The sequence below is a fragment of the Mastacembelus armatus genome, chromosome 12 (genome assembly GCF_900324485.2).
Source record: "Mastacembelus armatus chromosome 12, fMasArm1.2, whole genome shotgun sequence".
In the NCBI taxonomy this organism is placed as follows: domain Eukaryota; kingdom Metazoa; phylum Chordata; class Actinopteri; order Synbranchiformes; family Mastacembelidae; genus Mastacembelus; species Mastacembelus armatus.
Genome location: NC_046644.1, coordinates 6,899,980 through 6,920,354, shown reverse-complemented (window position 1 = coordinate 6,920,354; position 20,375 = coordinate 6,899,980). Strand labels below are relative to the sequence as shown.

The 20,375-nt window shown below is 39.7% G+C and overlaps 1 protein-coding gene across 8 annotated transcripts in view; it reads left to right on the top strand.

The window, feature by feature from the left end:
- Window positions 1–20,375, top strand: part of rxraa (retinoid X receptor, alpha a) — a 136,555-nt gene that overhangs the window by 94,726 nt on the left and 21,454 nt on the right. For 5 of the 8 annotated variants that reach the window (XM_026296880.2, XM_026296874.2, XM_026296878.2 and 2 more), the window contains exons 3-5: window positions 4,084–4,322; window positions 16,809–16,968; window positions 18,779–18,958. In XM_026296880.2, the coding sequence (XP_026152665.1) occupies window positions 4,084–4,322; window positions 16,809–16,968; window positions 18,779–18,958 (579 nt within the window). Of the gene's footprint in view, window positions 1–3,696; window positions 3,748–4,083; window positions 4,323–16,808; window positions 16,969–18,778; window positions 18,959–20,375 lie in introns of those variants that run through there. The other 3 variants (XM_026296876.2, XM_026296879.2, XM_026296881.2) reach the window with 2 other exon arrangements.

Below are 20,375 nucleotides of genomic sequence, written 5' to 3'. Positions count from 1 at the left end.
TTTCCACTCTACTAACTTTTCAAACAACTAGACCTTCTACCAAAATGACAAAATATATTGTTTGCTCCTGCTTACCAAAACAGCTCATATGACTGTTCCAAGTGATTCATATAAGCATTTTCTGATCTGACACCTCTTTACTTAAGGTCTGGTGACATTTGGTCAACTAAAATGTCTCGGTTAATGTTAGGGAAAGGTCACCTTCATGGATACAAGAAATATTCTTTACAATTAAGACTGTGACATATGGCTTTTTCAACTCGAGTGCAATGTTATATATTTATATTATAATAAACCTATGTGGATCTTAGCTTCATTTTCACTATTTTCATCAATACATTTTGAGACATGATCACCAGAAACTGCTATTTTACACCCAAGCTGCAACCCATCCCATCACTGCCAGTTACACCACCCCTATAATTCCTTCTGCTTTCTAAACTCCAACGCTTTAATGCTATTCACACCTTTGCTGCTGAACAATCAACCATTGGTGTCATTTTTCTGGTAATGATAATGCCATTAATCACAACTAGATCACCTGTCAGAAAAACGTAAACACGGGTTGTTTCAAATGTTTGGACAAAAGCCGCATGCTGTCTTTTACTTGTTGAGGACAGTCTCCTTTCCTCTCATCAGTTATTCTTATCTCAGTCATTCATGTATCATATTGTAAACTCACAAGCCAGCAGCAGTCAGAACACAAATTGGCAAATTTCCTCTGTGTAATCACACCCACCGGCAGAACAATAGCTCAAGAAAGGCAAGCATGAGGGAGTGAAGCATTGTTTAGAAATAGGAGATGCTAGTATGGAGAATAGAAGTGATAAGTGGAGAACTCTGTCTGCGCTTGCCAGTAAGATAGGCCCTAATTTGCTTATTTGTAGCTGTCAGTTGTGCTTTAGTGTGCCCAGCGATCCAGGCCAGTTGACAGGCATAGGCTGCGAACAGCAACACTCAGAGGCACTTTTCAACCCATGTCTATACATGTGTTTTTGTATTTTGGCATGCAGGAAACCTGGACGACTGCCACTCATTTCTCACATGCTCCAGTAGTTTTTATTTCCCACTCCTTCCTTGCTTACCCCTGACTCACTGATTTGCTTTATGTACACACTTATCTAATCTTGCAAGCATGTTTATTTGATTCTTTTGCAGGTACTGCAAATGGTTGCCTGAGCTTGCAATATTTTCTTAAGACTGCTCATAAAACATGTTATACTCTTTTACAGGTTGAGATGAAAGACGGTATAAGAAGAAATGAGTGTGATAGTTAACATTGCACTAAATGCCCAAGAAAACTTCAGAACTCTTTTTCTTTCTTTCATTTGTATAGTCATGCGTGTCCTGTCCTTAACTTTGTTGTCTTATTCCTTCTCCTTGTACACTTTGTCCGCGCTCCCCCTCTCCTCTCCTTCTTTCCTTTCCTCTTTGTCTCCTCTCCTCTCCACTTTCTCTTCTCCAGGGAGGATTAGGACGGAGTCTGTTTCATCCTGCTGTAATCCTATACTGGCAACGCAACTCCAGCTAGAATAAACACATCTGAAAGCACACACACATTTTACTCAGATATCTATATGGTCTGGGCCCTTTGCCCAAATAAGACCGTTCACATACATAATGACCACAGAGCTACATAGTTTTGCTCCATGTTTCTTTGGAAAAATAACATCAGAGAGGATTTGGGGAGATTTTTATTTATTTATTTATTTTCAGTGAATATTCTCATCTGGTTTTTCTTGAAAAAAAAAAGGGACAGAGAGAGAGAGAGAGACTTAAGGAATGAATGAAACACAGACAGTCACATCTACCTCCTAGCCTGCCTTTGTCATCCCCTTGTCCCATCCCATGCTGGGACTCTGTCAGCTGACCCCCCACCCCACACACACACACAACCAAGACCTACAATGGCAGATTGGCAACCCTAATACTCTTTTTTATTTATCTGCCTGAATTAAAACCCAATTGGAGAAGGGTTATGGGAATTGCTGGCTCAGTGAGAGCTTCTTATTTATTTATTTAATTCTTTTTTCTTTTTTTTTTTTTCAGGAATTATGTGTGTGGGCGCATTTTAGGAAAAAAAATGTAATCCAGTGGATAAAACCTTGAGGGGTATCAGTGGATAAACACTGAACTAATACAGCTAGATGCAGAGCTGTTGTTAGCCCTTTATTAAGAAGGATGTGTGTTTGTTTTCAGAAGGACAAGGCCCATGTATGTATGTGTCTGTTTGCGCTTACAGGAAGTGCTCATAAGGCAAGCAGGATGTACAGGAAGTATTTGGCATGGTTCAGCTGGCTGAGCGGTTGTTGCTCTGAAGATTGCTGATGCAGAGGAAAATGTCCTATATTCACAAGACGTTTTACCGCAGAAATACTACACCTAAAACCCACACATGCATACTCAAAAAAAAAAAAAAAAAAAAAAAATTGTAAAGCTGTAAAGTCAGCTGGGATAGAGAGATGAAGCTCAGCAGGGAAATTGCTCCAAACTGGACTCATTACTTTCAGCTGTCAACTAATTGAGCCATCCATCAGTTTTATCTGGCAGTGTGGAAACAGAGGAACCTGGTCACTTATGAAACGTAGGGCAGCCAAGCCACACTCCCATTTATTACATAACGGGTCCATGTCCCCACTGCACAGAGAGCAAAGTTATAGTGTCAAAATAGGACAAAGTATCAAAAGGGTATGTTAGGACAGCAGACTAACATACCCTCTAACCTAAGCTGTCTTACATCAGCTGTAGGGGTGGGTGATTTGGATAAGTTGTTAGAGCGTGGTGTACACTGTATGTCATTTCATACAGTATAGTAAACTTCATGGGAATGTTTTTGTGCCTCAAAAATTCTCTAATTCTTGCACATCCAGTCTTGTCATAAATCAGGCAGGTAGAAAATTAATTAGGACTGCAGCTAGTATTTTTATTATTGACCAATCTGCTGATCATTATCTTGTCTAAGTAATGTCTTCAGATATTTTATGCAATATTGAACCGACAGCCTAAAGCCCCATTATATTTACCATAATGTGAGACAAAGAGACAAGTTTTTATATTTAAAAACCCCAAATAATCAATTGTTAGTTATTTGGATGGAAGAAGTATTTAGAAGTATAGCTCACAGCATCTTCCATTAGACACTAACAAGAAATAAGTGTAGAGGGAAAAAAATGTTAGCCCAGAAGAAGAGAATGAACAGAAGGATAGAAAAAAAGACACAATCATGAAGAATAACACAGTGTGAAATGTGCTGAAAGACAAAGCAGGAAGGAGATTGTTGTCCATGTCTTCTGTGTTGACAGCTGATGGAAGATGGCCCTATCATACAAGGTATGCAGCAGGACTAAATCTGGACAGGAAGAGCACATGACTCTCACTTGGACCTGTTTTGCCGCAGATTTCCTCTCAGCTGTGGTACAAGGTTGCTTATGTAAATTACCTTGGCCCCTCCATGCCATTCATCAAGCAATAATATAAATCTTGTCCTCATAAATCCCTGGAGAGAAGCACTTGTGAAGAACTAAACTCTCAATAGAACCAGTGTAGGCTACTAGAAGAACAATCGAAGTACTGTCTAGAGATAGTCAGCCTCTTTTATTGCAGGTTGTTTATTTTTTTTTTCCACAAGAGCTGCCATTTAATTGTCTCAGTTTGGCTGAATTTTCCATTTTTCTGGTCTGTGCTCAGATTCAGCTATTGGTTTCACACTCTGCCAGATGTCCTGGATTCTTGCTGTCAACAATTCTGGTCAGGAAAAACTCAAATGAACTTAAGTGTAAAACTGTCAGATTATCTAAGGTTTTTTGTTCGTTTCAAAGGTGCATCATGTTTTTCCAATCTCACTTTCTAATCAAAAGCTTTTCTTCTATCATTTTATTGCGTTTTTTTTTTTTTTTTACCATATTTAACTAAATATGTGTTCAAAAGAGCTCCCCAGAACATCAGAAACCACACAATGTTGTGAATAATGTTAACAACAATAGCAGAAGTAAGATAAACTAATCAAAAAGGATATCTATCCAGCCTGCCATCTTTAAGCTAAATGGTTTCATTTCTAAAGTCTCTCTCTAAATCTTTCTGCAGACTCCTCAGGCCAGGTGACCTCCTCACCCCTGGGCTCACCCACATCCCACAGGGGAATACATCCGTCTCTGCTCAGCCCTGCATCCATGGGACCCTCCGGCTCTCTTCACTCTCCCATCAGTACGCTGAGTTCGCCCATGAATGGCCTGGCATCACCCTTCTCCGTCATCAGCTCTCCAATGGGCCCCCACTCCATGAACTCACCCGGCATGGGTTACGGCCCCAGTGTCAGCCCCCAGGTGAGGCTAATAACTGACTCAAAAATATACAGGTCCACACACACACACACACACACACTGATGCTTTATGATTACTTGCGCTGTAGAACATGGATTATACCATTGATTCATTGATTTTAATATAGGATAGAATAAGATAAACTTTATTAATGCCAGAGGGGAAATTCAGATTTAGTCTTGTAACCAAAGCAATAAGTAGTAATAAGAGTAGTCAGCAAAAATGTAGTTCATGTTACTTAGTCATCTGCCACTGGCTAACGTTTTGCATAGCCTGATGGCAGTGGGGATGAAGGATCTTCTGTATCGTTCAGTCCTGCATCACTGTGATCTGAGTCGTCCACTGAAGCTGCTTCTCTGCTCCATCAGGATGTTGTGAAGGGGATTTATCCCATTCATAAAAGGTGGAATGGATCCTTTACACTGGGTCAGTATCAGCGTGCCTTATTATACTGATCTGATTATGAGTATCGAATATCCACCGTGATGTTACAGGGTCACAAAAATACACTTTCTTTCTCAGTGGCATTATTTAATTCTGTTTCCAATGCCAGTTCATTCATTGTCAGTCACAAAAGGCTGCAACTTTGGCTTTAGTGCCAAAGCTATTGAAGTGCCTCATTTGACGTTATCTGACTGATAACACCCAGCCCTAAAACAGATTTTGTGAAAAAGAAAGCTTTGATATCAGAGAGTCAAAGAGATAAGAGTCAAAAAGTTGGATCAGTGCATTATTACTTACTATGAGAAAAAATTGACACAAATCTTAGACCGTAATGGAAAAACAAAAAGTGTGCTTTGAGATGTCATTGTTGGCCACATTGATTTTCTTGGTATGAGGAGATGGAGTGTAGGATGCTTTGTATAGTACATGTTATTTTGAAGGTAGCTCATGTATGCCTTGGTTTATTTGTACAAATCCACACAAAAACACAGCTGCCCTATAAAATAACCAAATGATTGCATAGACTCCCAAGTCTCAGAAGTGCACATTACAGTCTCTTGCACATTCACATATACAAGCACATCATTTTCCTAAGCCAGGCCCCAGCTCACAGAGGCCTTCCCTTGACCCCATGCCACAGTTAATCAAGGCCTATTCAACTGGGAATCCGCAGTACTTCAGCTCTGTCACTCTTTCTTCTGTATCCAAGGCGTATTTGTCACTCTCTCCCACCATATCTTGCTCTCTTCTGTCCTCTCTATCATTCATTATTCTTCTCTCTGGCTGTTCTCTTTCCACTTTTTTCCATTTCTAGCTTTTTTTTTTCCTTGTCACTTTCCCTTCATCTTCATTTCCTCTTTTTTTTTTTTTTTTTTTTTTTTTTAACTGTCTCATTTTTGTTCCATCAATAAGCCTCTGATTCTTTGGTAATAAAAAAACCTACACACACAATTAAAACATCAAAGCCTGCAGTGCCCCAGTTTCCTTCTGGACCCATATCTGAAATTGAAATTGTTTCCCCCCAAAATGCAGTGTCTACCCTTTTTTGTGTTTGTTAATAATTTTGTTAAAGTGCATCGGCATTGTGATGCTATTTGGGATGAGCTCTCTTCCCTGTTATTTAGTTTATCGCCACCTTCTAGAAGAAAAGTGCCTCGCATGTACTGGAGTTAAAGGTGGATTAAGAGAATTATCACTAACCAGCCAGAATCTTTCATGGCTAGAAAGCACCCTTCCCCCTCTCCTTCTGATTCTTCTACACTTTTTAAACTGAACACTTTCATCTCTACTGCTGTTTCTGTCCTGGAGCATCATAGTTTGTATGCAGGTTGGATGTTTAGGTAGAAAATGATACAGTTGATTCAGCTCATTCTCTACTTGAATGAATCTATGACAGGGTTTAGTAATTGTGTTACTACTAACTTTAAAACTACAGTTTATGTTATATCAATATTTCTATTTCTTTTCCACTTGTTTACCACACATCGCCACGGTGAAACAGGCAGGAAGAGGGTAGTGTCCTTTTTCCTAGTCTGACTCTAACCAGCCTGTTTGTACACGCTAGATGTTATAAAAGTTTTAGAGAAAAATTTTTATTTATTTGTTTCACTATGAATACTGAAATTTAGTATTGTGTCAGAACCATTTTTCATGTAGGGTATAGGAATGGGCTGGTTAAGGTCAGAGTGGGGGAAAAGACACCACCCTCTTCTTTGAGGTTTCCCACCTGTTTCAAGATGTCAGTGTGTGGTAACCACATGCAAATGTAAAGTAGTGTGCCCCACACCTCAAAGTCAGACTGAGGGCATAGAAAAGGTTCTGTCAGAATTTTGGTTCATTCACTGTTCATTTTTGCATCATACTAATTATTATTAGTGGTACTGTTTATCTGCCAAAACAGAAGTTTTATATGGTGCCAATCCTGAAAGACATAACACCCAGCCCTAAATATGAGAGGTTATGTTTGAGGATCTGAGCTGTTAACAGTGTTTATTTGCATAACTGAGACTGTAGAAGCTGTTGGCTGTTGCTCAATCAGGGCGGAGAATGGCAGTTTGAAGTGAGAGCATGGCTACTAAGTTAAAGATGGTGGCAGGACCCTGTGGTCCTGAGGTGCGGCACTTGTGATGAGACACGATTTGAGTCAGACGGCGTATGCCACTTGCACTTAACACTCGGCTGACTTGGCGCTTTCATGAGCAGTTGACTGGAACAAGGTCACACCTCAGCCCCGTCCTTAGTTAATCAGCCAGAGCTCAGTAACAAGATCCCCACCTTTCTTACCCACACACACACCTAGACCAATGGGCATGGACATGCACTAACTGTAAACTGACCACACAAAATTTACATATACTTTCATTTCTGTCCTCAGCACAAGGAGACCTTGTTTACCCTTAACTACATTTGTCAGTGTCTTCTTGCTTTTGCTACTACGTTTAGCTGAAAATTCAAAGCAATTAGTGAAAATTTAAATCTGATTCTCTATTTCTAATTTACAGTACTGCTTAAAAAAACACAGACACAAAAACAATGAGGTTTAACCATTCAGAACATCAAAGATGTTAAAGGACAATTTGATGCAAGCTGTGGATGAGATGAACAAAAGTCCCCTTCTTCCTGGAATCTTGCATCCTCCAAAGGCCAAACCACATGTAAAAAGAGAGACGGTCCTTTATCTATCAGCCAATTCTTACATCTCCAGCAACAGTACTTCCCCTTCGGCTCTTCTGAACATCAGGACTGATTAACTGTGGTTACGCTTCCTTTTTTTTTTTTTTTTTCTCCTGTGTGTGTGTGTGTATGAATGAATTAGTTTGTTGCATCTGTTTGATTAATCATTTTTATCTGTTCTGTATATTGTTGACATCAGAAAACATTATTCTGAGAACGGCCACAAACACTGACAACAAACATGTTTTAACGGGAGGAATTTGCTTGTGACGCGAAATACACACATGCATTTTTTGTCTTTCATTCAGTGGTTTTGCCATTATAAGGCCCGTCATCTCTCTCTCTCTCTCTCTCTTTTTTATCTTGGTTTATATGAAGGGAGTGATGGTGAGACAACTCCCTGGGTGTCTGGTCAGGGGGTGAGTGCCAGGCCACAGCCATACCCATCAGGATCAGGCCCGTCAGCTGTCATGTCTGTGGGGCTTGAACTCACTGACAATACAAACCATCCCTCGATCACAGACACCACAACTCTCCAAGCAGCTGGAAGTGATTATAGCCAGGGGTTTGAACACATTTTACACTTTCAGCGACAATGGCAAGAGTTGTCTGGATGTTGTTTTTTGCAGAAAAGGGGGTTATCTTCAGACCACTACCGACTCCCATTTTCTATTTTGTGGCTCAGTCTTTACCCCTCTGGCTTCCACACTCCCCCACTAAACCTTCCTTAGAATCCTGAACCAGGCATCCAGTGTCTTTTAATTGGCCTTTAAAAATATATAAATATAGCTCAACTGTTAATGGCGTCAAACACAAAAGAAACACTAATGCAAAAAAGGTGCAAGAGTTTTATAAGAAATGAAGCACACACTTAATAAGTTATAAACACTGATGTCATGCTCCAGTTTTTGGTATGTCACATTTAAGTGAGTGCCACTAGGAGACCAAAACACAACACATGCATAAGAAAAAGAAAGAGAGCGAGAGAACAGCGGACCTCATTCCCTTTCCTGTGTGGGAGTCATAAAGGTCCATTCCCTGCACTGGTCTTTGATTTACCTCGCTGTAGTCTCTTTGCATGACATCATGCTTGCATGGCTCTAATGGCCACACAAAGGGGCTGTGTGTAGGGTCCCAGGAGAACAGTTAAGGCTCTCTAACGTCAATCAACCCTCAAATGAATGGGGAAAAGAATTTTTTTTAGCCAATGCTGTCTCATGGTAGCAATTACAAGCAGCTTTAGTAACAGCTTTTTCCCCAGCACTGGTAATTCAAGAAACTAACAAATGTGTAGAGTCAATTTAGTTGTGCTTTTTATTATTATTTTGTTTGTTGATGTTTTGTTGTGTTAAAAGCATCATGACACTGTAGAAAGTACAGTACAATCAGTCAAAGCGAAACTCAGATCAACAATGATTGTTGTGTTGGCAGTTGAGAAAAATTGTGAGTAATTTAACGTTCAGCCTTAGTCTTTATTTTGGACCACCTTTATTTGTCAGACATACCGTAGTCCATAATTTGAGAAATAACAGTATGTAGTGTGAAGATGCTTGGGCGTGTGTGTGTGTGTTCTGGTTTGTGTGGGGCACACAAGAGATGAGTCATTTAGGATATAGCAGCTATAAGGGATGGAAACAATAACACTAGGTTCAAGTTTCAGAGAGCAGCCGACTCTAGACGTTGCAGTTTAAATGCCTTAAGGCACACATTTATTTTAAAGCTTAGAAGAATCCCTTTAGGGCTTTAATTGTATCTGATGGTGTTATCTTACCGCAACTCAACACTGTCTGTGGACAGACATGTACACTGTGGCATGTCTGTGAAGTGTAATTGCATGCACTGTGTGACTAATTCTATTTTTTCACTGCTAACACACCTGTAAAACCTGTAGCTGTCCAATGAAAGTTGTTATGGATATAATTCTCTCTAAACACAACATGTGATGCAGTAAAAACAAAAACCACCCCCCAAAAGCTTTGTAAGGACAGGATAAAGGAGGCAAACATGGGGCAGACAACACTTTCAAATGCTGTTTAAAACAGCTGGCTGTTGGGGTTTGCTATATATGTAGTTTTTTTTTTTTTTTTTTTTTAAACATACATCGTTTGGCAGTTGTTATGTTATGCTGAAAGGTTAAACATAAAGCTGTATTTGATTGCAGTCTGGTAATAGATGCGTTAGCTGAGATCATTTTTGAAAAGTTTCCATACAAAGATTATACAAATACTTCATTATGATCTAGTGGATGCTTTGCATCAAATTAATTCTGCCCTTACTGGTAGTAATCAGATCTCACATCTTGTTTGTAGAGCTAAATAATTTATTCACTGGATTACACAGATGGGGGGGGGGGGGAAAGAAAAAAAAAAATCAGTAACCTACCAGGTTACTTGTTAGTGGCCAGGAAAAGTAGCAGCAAACCAGTGGGATTGTGATGATAATATCCAAGTAAAAGCATGTGTGTTAAAAGCTTAGCACTGGGAAAACTATGAGGAATGGCTCGATGAAAATGGATTTAGGAAAGAATTAATCAGTGGAATAGCTCTTGATTCAACACTGAAAGTCCATTTTGTATTCATATCACAAATGTACCTCTCTGCTTGGAAGTAGATCAGCCATTGTATTCATCCTCTGCCTGTCTGGTCGTTTAGTCTACACCAGTTTGACATGACGTTTTCACATCAGCCCAAAGGAACAGCACCAAATGGGTGAATGCATCTCAGTTCTTTTAAACCAATCAGAGATTAGAATGTAGGATGTATTTCTATTAAGAGCAAAGAAAAACAGCCATCCACATTTTGAAGAATTTATATAGAGGATGAAAAACAAACAAACAAAAAGGCAGAAAAGCCAGAGAAGGCTGATGCGACTGGAGACTGACTCCAGGGTTGGAAGAGATGCTGTCAGCTGGCAGTGCTGTGCCCACAGGAGCAACACCATTTCCTATAAAAACAGACCCTATGCTCATACACACACCCAAACCCAAAAAGGCACAGTTACTGTAAACACACACTTCCAAACAAAACAAAAACACACTCATTCACACATTAAATTGAGATACACATACATATATCCAAGCAGTCACGCACAGCACAAACAGAAAAATTAAAAATCCACACATGCATCCCATAGACCCACTCCTGTGTGCACAGACACTGCCATGCTGAGGGGAGACAACAGCTCAAAGTCATTGTGCATATTCCCACTTCTCTACTGCCAGGCTCTCTGCCTTTCATGCCACTGATAGTCTTAATATCCTTTTTTTTTACTGCAACAAAAGTTTCTGTCAAAACAAACACATACTTATAAGCACCAGCAGTGCTTGCGATGATTCATTTTATCTCTTGCGGCACAGCATGGGGTTAGCGTTGGAACTCTCCATGCTGTCTAGAATAATGTCTGCTTCTCCTAAAATCTATCCACTGGGAGAGAGTAGAAATGGTGTTTTATTCGCAGCTGACTGACAATAGTCATTGAGTTATTTTATTTTACAATGCATACTTAGCAAGGATTTATATGTTGTCACTGAATCTTTTATTAATAGTTAGTAAATAAATGATGCATTCATTTACAAGTCATTAATAAACACCGAAAAATGCATAAATTAAATGAACTTTTTCGGTTGACAAGTTGTAAGTTCATGTGTGAATGGATTCCTTTTTATTAGTTAGATCCTCTGCTAATGCCCTTTATTTATTCCAGAGGCACTCTGCAAGGGAACAGAAACAAAAAACAATTATTAATGGCCTAATGACATTTAAAACCACAGGCATAATGGATTTTTGTAATATTAAAAGACTTTGTAGATAATATTTTTTCCCCACACTAAATCATCAAGGCTTAAAAACCTGGACCAAAAAAGTCACAAAAGTTTATTTTAAGTAAATCTAGAAGACCAAGTCTTGAAGAGACTTTTGTCCTGTTGCATTTGGAGGTTAATTTAACTTTACTAAGAATAATGAATTGATATTTCTACAGAAACTAAAGTAACCTGCTTCAATGATTAACATTGGCATAGTTTAATATTACTCACTGCTTTTTAAGGAGACAAAATGAAAATGATTTCTTCTTTCCAGATAAAGAAAAACCCATTATTCCTTCACATTTCCTTGTTCAGAGTTTGACTTTGAATGTACAGCTACATGCTACAGCTCCTATTTGCAGACAACCTCAAAGTTCCTCCACAAATAACTGTTCTGTGTGTTGTGGGTGTGAGTACGCCCACGTGTCTGGTGATTTGTGCTTGTTTGTGAACCATGTGTGTTCAAACAGGTGTCTATCGGGGTTGTAACAGTGCTGTAATTGATCCCAGTAAGGGTGCCTTACTGTCAGTATGCCCTGAAGGCCACAGAAGAGCAGGTCCATTAACACACCTCCCCTCGTGAAACCCAATCCCCCATCTCTGCTTAGACATGTCCAGATAAGAGACATGCACGCACACACACTCACACACTCGCACACACACTCGCACACACACTCGCACACACACTCGCACACACACTCGCACACACACACACACACACACCCTCACACACACACACACACACTCACACACACACACACACACACACACTCACACACACTCACTCACACTCTCACACACAGTGCTGGGACAAGAAGAAAGTTCTTACCCATTCCCGTCATTATTTGCAGGGACCGCTGAGATAAGTTTGCTTTTAGAAGCAAGTAATTGTCATGAGGTGTCAGAGGTGAAAGGTGACACGGGGTTATCAGTAGGTGACATCATGGTTAGGTGATCCTCTCAACAGGAGATTTATGTCCATTCACACTTCCTCGCTTCTCCTATTCTACCATTTATATATATTTTTTTAGTTTCTCAGCTTGAAGTGTGGTTTGGGGGGTGATACAGTTTTGGAAAATTGAGAACATTGATGGATTGCTAAGTCTGTTGTGCCACTGCGTAGTGTTACGAAGGAATTCTGTGAGGGCGTTTTGAGTGAATACTGAGATAACTTTGTGTTTTTTAAAAAAAAAAAAAAAAAAAAAAAGGTGCCCTTGAACTGGAAAGCAACTGAAGTTCCACATGAGGCTTGTGTGCTGAGAAGTGATGCACTAGGATTTGATGTCTCCTTTTGAAGTGTCTTTATGAGCAAAGTCTGTGCTCTGACTCTCTGAATCAAACTAAGCCAGTCTTAAGCAGAGGCCTCCACTGTCTCCACACTTCCCTTTTCTCTTCTGTTCACTCATGGGATGACTCCTTTCTTTTTGTTTTACCACCATGTGTGTTGTCATTGCATACTAATAACATGGTATACTAACAGGAGCTGGTCTGCTGATTAAAATGAATGAAGATTATGGAAGACACCCATAGCTAACCAATCGGACTCACATCCTATACAATTATCTCACTAAATTAAAACCTACAGGTTTCTGATGAGATAATTAATTTTTCTTGTGTATTTTTACAGTAAAATACTTTAATTACTGATTTTTTTTTTTCCCCTTTATTCCAAGTTGCCATTGTATTGTATTTTTTATGAAATCTGATGATTTTTCTCAGCTTCCTTATGTTTTTGAGTAATAATTGAATATAAATTTGCCTCAGGTGTTCTGTGCTTAGGTCTTTAGACTGTTGTTACCCATTCTTACAAAATTAAATAGCAATTTACTTTCTATCTTGCAGCCATGGTTCTGATCATAATCAGAAGTAAACACCCCTCTAAATAACCTTTTCATGTTTGAATATTCCATCAGTATGCTCAAGCCAGCAGGTGGCATAGGACACATAATCGCATTATATCAGTTCTGTGCAGAATCTGACACCCAGAAGCAGACAGAGACCCCCACTGCACTGGGTGTACCAATTGAATGTCCTCCACAGCATGTTACGTAACACCTGCAGCACATAAAATGTTGTTATTCAGCTGAAGAATTTCAGGCACTCATGTTGTACAATGAGCTGTAGGAAATCTTATGTCTTACATTTCCAGTCCTTTGTGTTAAACACCTGCAGTCCTCTCCCTTAGACTGTAGAAGTTTGAGGACAAGCCCACTCCTTAAAAAATAGACACAGACGGTGTGTAAGGAGAGGACTCTCAAGGGGTTTCCCAAGAAAGTACAACTGTACACAAGATGGCATACCTCCCTCTGAAGGGTCACATATATGTGTTGTAGAGGAGGGGGCATGAATTCTATTTCCAGATTCAGACCTGAGCCACTTTAATCCCCCCGCCTTGCCTCCATCGCCATGGCCAGAAGGGAAAGAAAGGCCCCCACCCTGTCCACCCCACCGTGGGGAGCAGTGTTTCTGAGATTGAGTTGCAGGTTTACTCAAAATAGATTGAGAGTGGAAGAGTCTTTTCTGTCAGACAGACAGAGGGTTTGATAGAGACGATCTCAGCTGACAAGGCAGCTGTGTTAGCGTTGCGCTACAGGGGAAAAGACTAGACTGAGGCGTTTAACTGAGGTAAGACTTTATGCTGTGCGTGTGTGCACGCACACGTGTGTGTGTGTGTGTGTGCGTGCATGCGTGCGTGCATGCATGCATGTGTGCTTGTGTTTGTGCATGTGGGTGAACAAGCAGCAGCACATGCCACTCAGGCACTCAAATGATGCAGCTTTGCCTTTGTGTCATGTAGAGCCTCTCCTAAAAATGATCATACTAGTCCACAGAAATGCTTTTATAGTATGATCAGAATGTTTTCCTGAAGTTTAAGCTTTGTATGTGTGTGTTGCATTCATATTGTATTTGTATAAACTGGGTGTGAAGAGCAGGCCAGGGGTGGCTGTCAGGGTGTGAATTGAACATTTTCATATGGCGGAGGACTTGAGCATTTTTTCAACCCACTGAACCCACCAGTGGATCATCCTTTGAATGCAGCCAAACAGTCAAGCTCACATAGGCTTTATTTTTGAAATTCTAGCCAGCTTCCCAAGTCATGTTCCAATGACACCACATATGTCATGCTGAATTATGTGGAAATGTGTATAAAATTATGCAGGAGACATCTAGAATTTTCTATTTGATGTGGTTGTAAAGCACCATGGCTTGGAATATTTCATTCAATGTAAGCACGACATACTGCAGCTCCAAGCAAAATTGTATATGGAATTGCTGACATTTTTCTCACTTGGCGGCTATATTTGAGAAATCAAATACTGAGTGTAATAGTATGCAAAAATCAAATTAGATGCCAGGATTGACAGCTGCTCAATCTTTACATTTTGTGTGCATACTATATTATACGCACGTGCATGTGGTACTGCATACCAGGTCTCTGCATTTGGATGTGTCTGTTTTGGTGAATTTGAGGAAGGATGCATATGCATGTGTACTTCAGATCAGTGCTTTTGTGTAGGACTGTGGCAAATCAGCTGCTTCACTTGTTTGATGATGTTCATTTTGAATGATACTAAGGCATTTCTTTCATTGATACCATGTACTAACTGCACAGTATGTACTTTGAGTAAAGAGAGATGAAGAGCAAAATTAAGATATGAAATCTGTCATAGTCTTGAGGTTATAGTATTTCACTTTGCAAGAGGCCAACCATATTCTGTACTGTATGTTTGAGAAAACATTCTTCTGTGGTGTATACTACTCTTTCATTATTTTCAATGGAAAGTGGCTAAAGCCTGCTGGAAAAGTTGCAAGATGACATCACTTGTTAACTTGCATATTTGTGTCGTGAGCAGTATTTGCATAGCAACTAGCAGCATCACATCCATGCCATGGGTATGCAGTCAACCAGAGTGAAACCCATACAAAATAACAGTAACAATACAATAATAACAATAACAATGTGCAATTTGACAAAATAACTCTAAGGATAATGTTTATACTATCGTTCCTTTATAAATACAAACAGTTTTAAAAAATGGATCAAAGGAGAAGTAACTGTTAATATATCGATGATGTAAATTTAATATTATATCCATATGAAAATTGAAGTTCATATGGAATATTGAAACATATACAAACAACTCACATTTGTGAAATTATAGATGGTCATTGGGAGCTTGACCTTACATTCACAGCCTACTCTTGCTCTTGACTCTGCAAGTAAGACTGACCCTACACTCGTTCCAAAAATCAGCAGATTTGTCACTAGTTGCTTTTTGGGGGGGAGAAAAAAGTCCTAACGGGGTCTTATGTTAGCCTAAAAAGCAAACAAAATAGTTCTTCTGTCTTTACTGATCGCTACAGACCTAAACAGGGCTTCTATCATCTTAAATGAGCAACATTCAGAGCCAAGAGGTGTTATTAGACAAGTCACATGTGTGATAACTTAATGAGATATATATGAGCCCATGTGGTTCAGTCAAACCTTTATGGAAGAGTGGCTAGATGAAAATCACACTGAGTAAAAATCATGTGACTGCCCATTTGGAGTTTGCTAAATAGTCAGAGAGCTGGAGAAGACAGGTCATAATTGAGGGAAGAATGAATTCAACCAAAAAGTAGTTCTTAAAGATAACCTGCTCCAGAGTCCATGTGACCTGGGACTATGGCGATGATTCACCTTTCAGCTTGACACTGACTGAAAGCAAACATCCAGGAGTGGCTTCAGGACAAGTCTCTGACTGTCCTTGAATGGCCCAGCCAAAACTCACACATCTAAATCCTCTGCTGTATATGTTTTTCTTCCTCCAGTGTAATGTCCACATTGGCCTAGTCAAGCAGAGTGTTTCTTTGGGGTTAATGATTTACTGTCTTTTACTATTATTATTTTATTTTATCCAACATATTTAGTGTTTTCAAAACTTATATCCTGCCCCCTAACGTGTATCCTTTTTGGAAACAGCATGAAGCCAGTTACAATAATTAGTCTCCCCTTGATCTCCACTTTTACCAAAAAGCATAGGGAGGTCACTTAGAGATGAATTTTATCAGCTCTTTTTCACAGAGGGAGGCACACAGAAATTGAAGCAGGACTTAAGGCTGCAGTTGCACTGCTGCTAAAACAAATGCTGCCTCTTTATTCCTCTGTACTGTTAAATTTTGCAGTGGAGTTATGCTAGCGTTGAACATTTGGGAGCCAGCGGGGCTTGTTGAGTGCATGAATAAAAGAGTTCCTGGGGTGGAGTGGTGCAGGATCCTGCTGAGCTGGATTTAGATCTGAAACAGAGGGGAACAGGAGGGAGGAGAGAGACAGAGGGTGTAATGGAAGAGGGCAAAAAAGAGTTGCTGCTGAGGACTTCACAAGTCATAATATGCTCTTAACTTTCTGCATTTAGCAAATTGTTTCAGAACATGACATAACATCACTCAGATTTAATATCCCCATTTATATGTGTTATATGTGTAAACAAACAAACCTTGTCTGTGGGCTTGTTTAATGGTGTGTTGTATGACTTGAGTTCAGAGGGGCTTCGTTGTAATTTGTCAGCATATGTGTTTCGGTGTGTTGATTTTCCAGCTAAACTCACCGATGAACTCAGTCAGCAGCACGGAGGACATTAAGCCACCGCTGGGTCTCAACGGCGTGAGGAAGGTGCCCGCCCAGCCCTCAGTCATACCCCTGTCGCTCACCAAACACATCTGCGCCATTTGTGGCGATCGCTCCTCAGGTGAGTCACATCATACTAGGATGAACACCTAGAGGATGACTATGTACTGTGCAAGAAATAAAAACACTGAAGTCAAAATAACTAAAATTACTCAGAATCTCAAAAATAAAATTTAACAGACTTTTCATTTAATAAATGTAAAGTTACATTGACCAGAAATGGTTGTTTAAAAATGCACGTCAAACCCTAACTGGAAAGTCCAGGGATTTTTGTGCATAATTTAGCAACAAATTTTAGGGAGTCATTGATCTGGGGAATGGTATAAAAATAAATTTGCAACAGCTGGAAATATACAAAACTTCATCACCAAATGAAAAGAAAGTGGAACCACCCTGCATTTTGCTAAAGCTGGTGTTCTAACCACACTGAGAAACCTCCAGAGAAGATCCAAAGATGAACTTTGGTCAGGAACAGCCCCATGGACCGCTCTGGCACAACTATATACTGCAGCTTCTTGGAAGGACAACAGTCTGTGGAATCCTTCACTAATCTGGGCTAAATAGCAGGGAGGCCAGAAAGAAGCCACTCCTGAGAAAAAAAAATATACAAAGGCAACAGAACAACAGAGGAGGAAGGAAACTGAAATCTTTATGCAAAAGATGATATGCTGTGATAAAAGCAAACCTCAATTCACATTTGACTGAAATCTAGTGTGAAATCTGTACTTAAGGAAAACTAAGTGCAATTGATCACTCATAAAACTCATATGATACCTATGGTGGTGGGTGGATATCTTAGAGGTCCAAAATGTTGCCTCCTACTAAATTTTGTGTACTGTCCTCACTGTCAGTTTCATGTAAACTCCTCAATTTGTGTTTATTTTAGAAGTTTCAGCTTGCTTAAGTAGGCCTTAGAGGTTTAACAGTGTAAAATAGAAAACAGGTTAATTCTTGGATAGTTTTAGCCTTTCACACATGGACCCTTCAGGGTTCTGTTAATCATGGTCTATCATTTTGTATAAACCTAACTAAACTACTTCAACCACAAAAACTTTTGTCCCATGGTAAACTGGTAGCCCAAGGCTAATGACTCACACAGCAGTCTGCAAAGTTGTCTGTTTTTTTTTCACACAGCCAACAAATAGCCTTGTGTTTAAATGTTTTTCTGGGGATAACCATGAAAAGTTGCAGCCGTGGGATGAAGCTGGATATCTAATTCACTGGACAGTTTTTAATGTCATCCTGCGTCATTGGTGCTATATAGACCCATGGGGAAAAATCAAAACAACATTTAATAGCAAGTCATGCTTCATTTAACTGTGTTCAAGGCCTTTATTTATCTTCTCTGGTGGTCTAGCCAGCAAAAATCTAACAAAGAAACCATTTGAGCAATACTGGAGGATGCAAATGGACTTAATCACTCATAAATAACAAAACATAGCTGTCAGGAACACACGAAAGACAACATCATGTGACAACAGCTTATTAGTTGATTATAATTGCTCTTTTGCTGCCTTAAAATGTGGATCCAGTATTGTTTGTTTGATTGCATGTTTTATCCAACTCCAGTTGCTTCATTCTCAGGTCTCTCTTGATAAAATAACTTTTAATCTCAGTGGAAATGCACTCCATGATTATAGTGCTGTTCTGGTTGTCACTGGGTTGCAATTATGCTTATCAAACTCACAGCAATGGACAAAGCAGGCAGTAAATCTGTCTGCCAGTATCAGACTGTGATGTTATGCCCAGCCTAGTGACCTTATGTGTCAATGAGATAGATACTGAAGAATTGTACCAAAGGGGGCAGTATGATGCAGGTAATAATATATAGTACAAATAGACAAAGCATTTCTGATTCTGCTTCCCCTCAGGTAAACACTATGGGGTATACAGCTGTGAGGGTTGCAAAGGCTTCTTCAAAAGGACGGTGCGCAAAGACCTGACATACACCTGCCGTGACAACAAGGACTGTGTCATCGATAAACGCCAGAGGAACCGCTGCCAGTACTGCCGCTATCAGAAGTGTTTAGCCATGGGCATGAAGAGAGAAGGTACAGCACATACCGTTGAGGATAAAGTCCTACTTAATCATTCCCTCATATCTGTACTAATCCACAGAGCCATTCAGAGCAGGGCCCAATTTTAGAGAATCAGTCGCAGTGTAGTGCATATGATGAATATGTTTGAGTACAAACATACAAGTGATCTTTGCAATGTATACTAAGTTAGTCAGATCATCCCTTTCAAACCAGTGCATTTAACACAGTTGTGTATTGACCAGTTTATAATGGACAGAAGATTGGATGAAGTGTCTTTTTAGTCGCTTCCTGTAGGTTAAGCAACATGTTTCCTATCCTTCTGAGTTTTTACAGCAGCCCACATAGCTGAGCTTCTGTTCTGCTACCTCATGCAGTGCTTTGCAGCCAGTCTCTGTTGTATTTAAGCATGTTCTGCTTCACACACTACTTGTGGGGAAATAACGCATTCAGCTGTTGCAGTCCCAGGAACTCAGAATTGCTGAATGTGGAAACAGAACAAGGGTTTGTGAGAACAGGCAGTCCTGAGGGAACTCACTGATACAGACTGTAGAAATATAACAAAGGAGCTGTGTGAACCTGTGCTTTTGTTGCATCCTCTGGATGTCACCATTCATGCTCTCGTGCTCCTAATGATTTGTATATCCTTGGTGGTTTTGTAGATAAGTTTGCCTCGGTATTGTGAACCAGCTTGTTTGCACAAACACAAGTATGGTTTGTGTGCTTATTTTGCAAGATACCCAGGGCACAAAATTTCATCAAAGTACTCCAGTTGGATAATGTCTTATAATTTCACAGTACAGTGAAAACCTTCACCACATTTCTCAAATTATAGGCTGCTGATGAAATGCACATACTGCTCCTGCGCATTTCAAAAGAAAACAGGGATCTAATCAGCAACATGGTGAAGCGACAATACAGGCCACATAGTTGTGCAGTACTGACCATTAATCAAATCTTTTTTTTTTTTTTTTTTTTTTTTTTTTAAATATTCAGATAGTTAAATATAATTGAAACATGCAGTTACGACATATTGTACTATTGGTGTCAGCAAAAATGGTTTGTAGTTTTCATGCCCACTCATAGTATTTGATTTAAATCTATTTAGCCTGTCAAAGTAAACAGCTTGCATGATTTCATGTTATTGGACATTATCACATGGCTGTCAAACAGATAGGTCAATAATCTTCATTTTGCTAATTTGTTCTGACATTTAGTCTTGTACGCAAACCAGGGAAGTTGACCAAGTTCTTATTTCTAATATGTGACTGAAAGGGAATGGGTGTGGTCTCGGATAGACTATTTTTACTATTGACCTGGACTGAGCAGGTGCAAGGGCAAATACCAGTGTTTCTTGACACTGCTGAATTGTTATTTACATTGCACAAATACTGAAAGAGGCATAAAGATAGAAATTGGTCCCTAGGGCCTC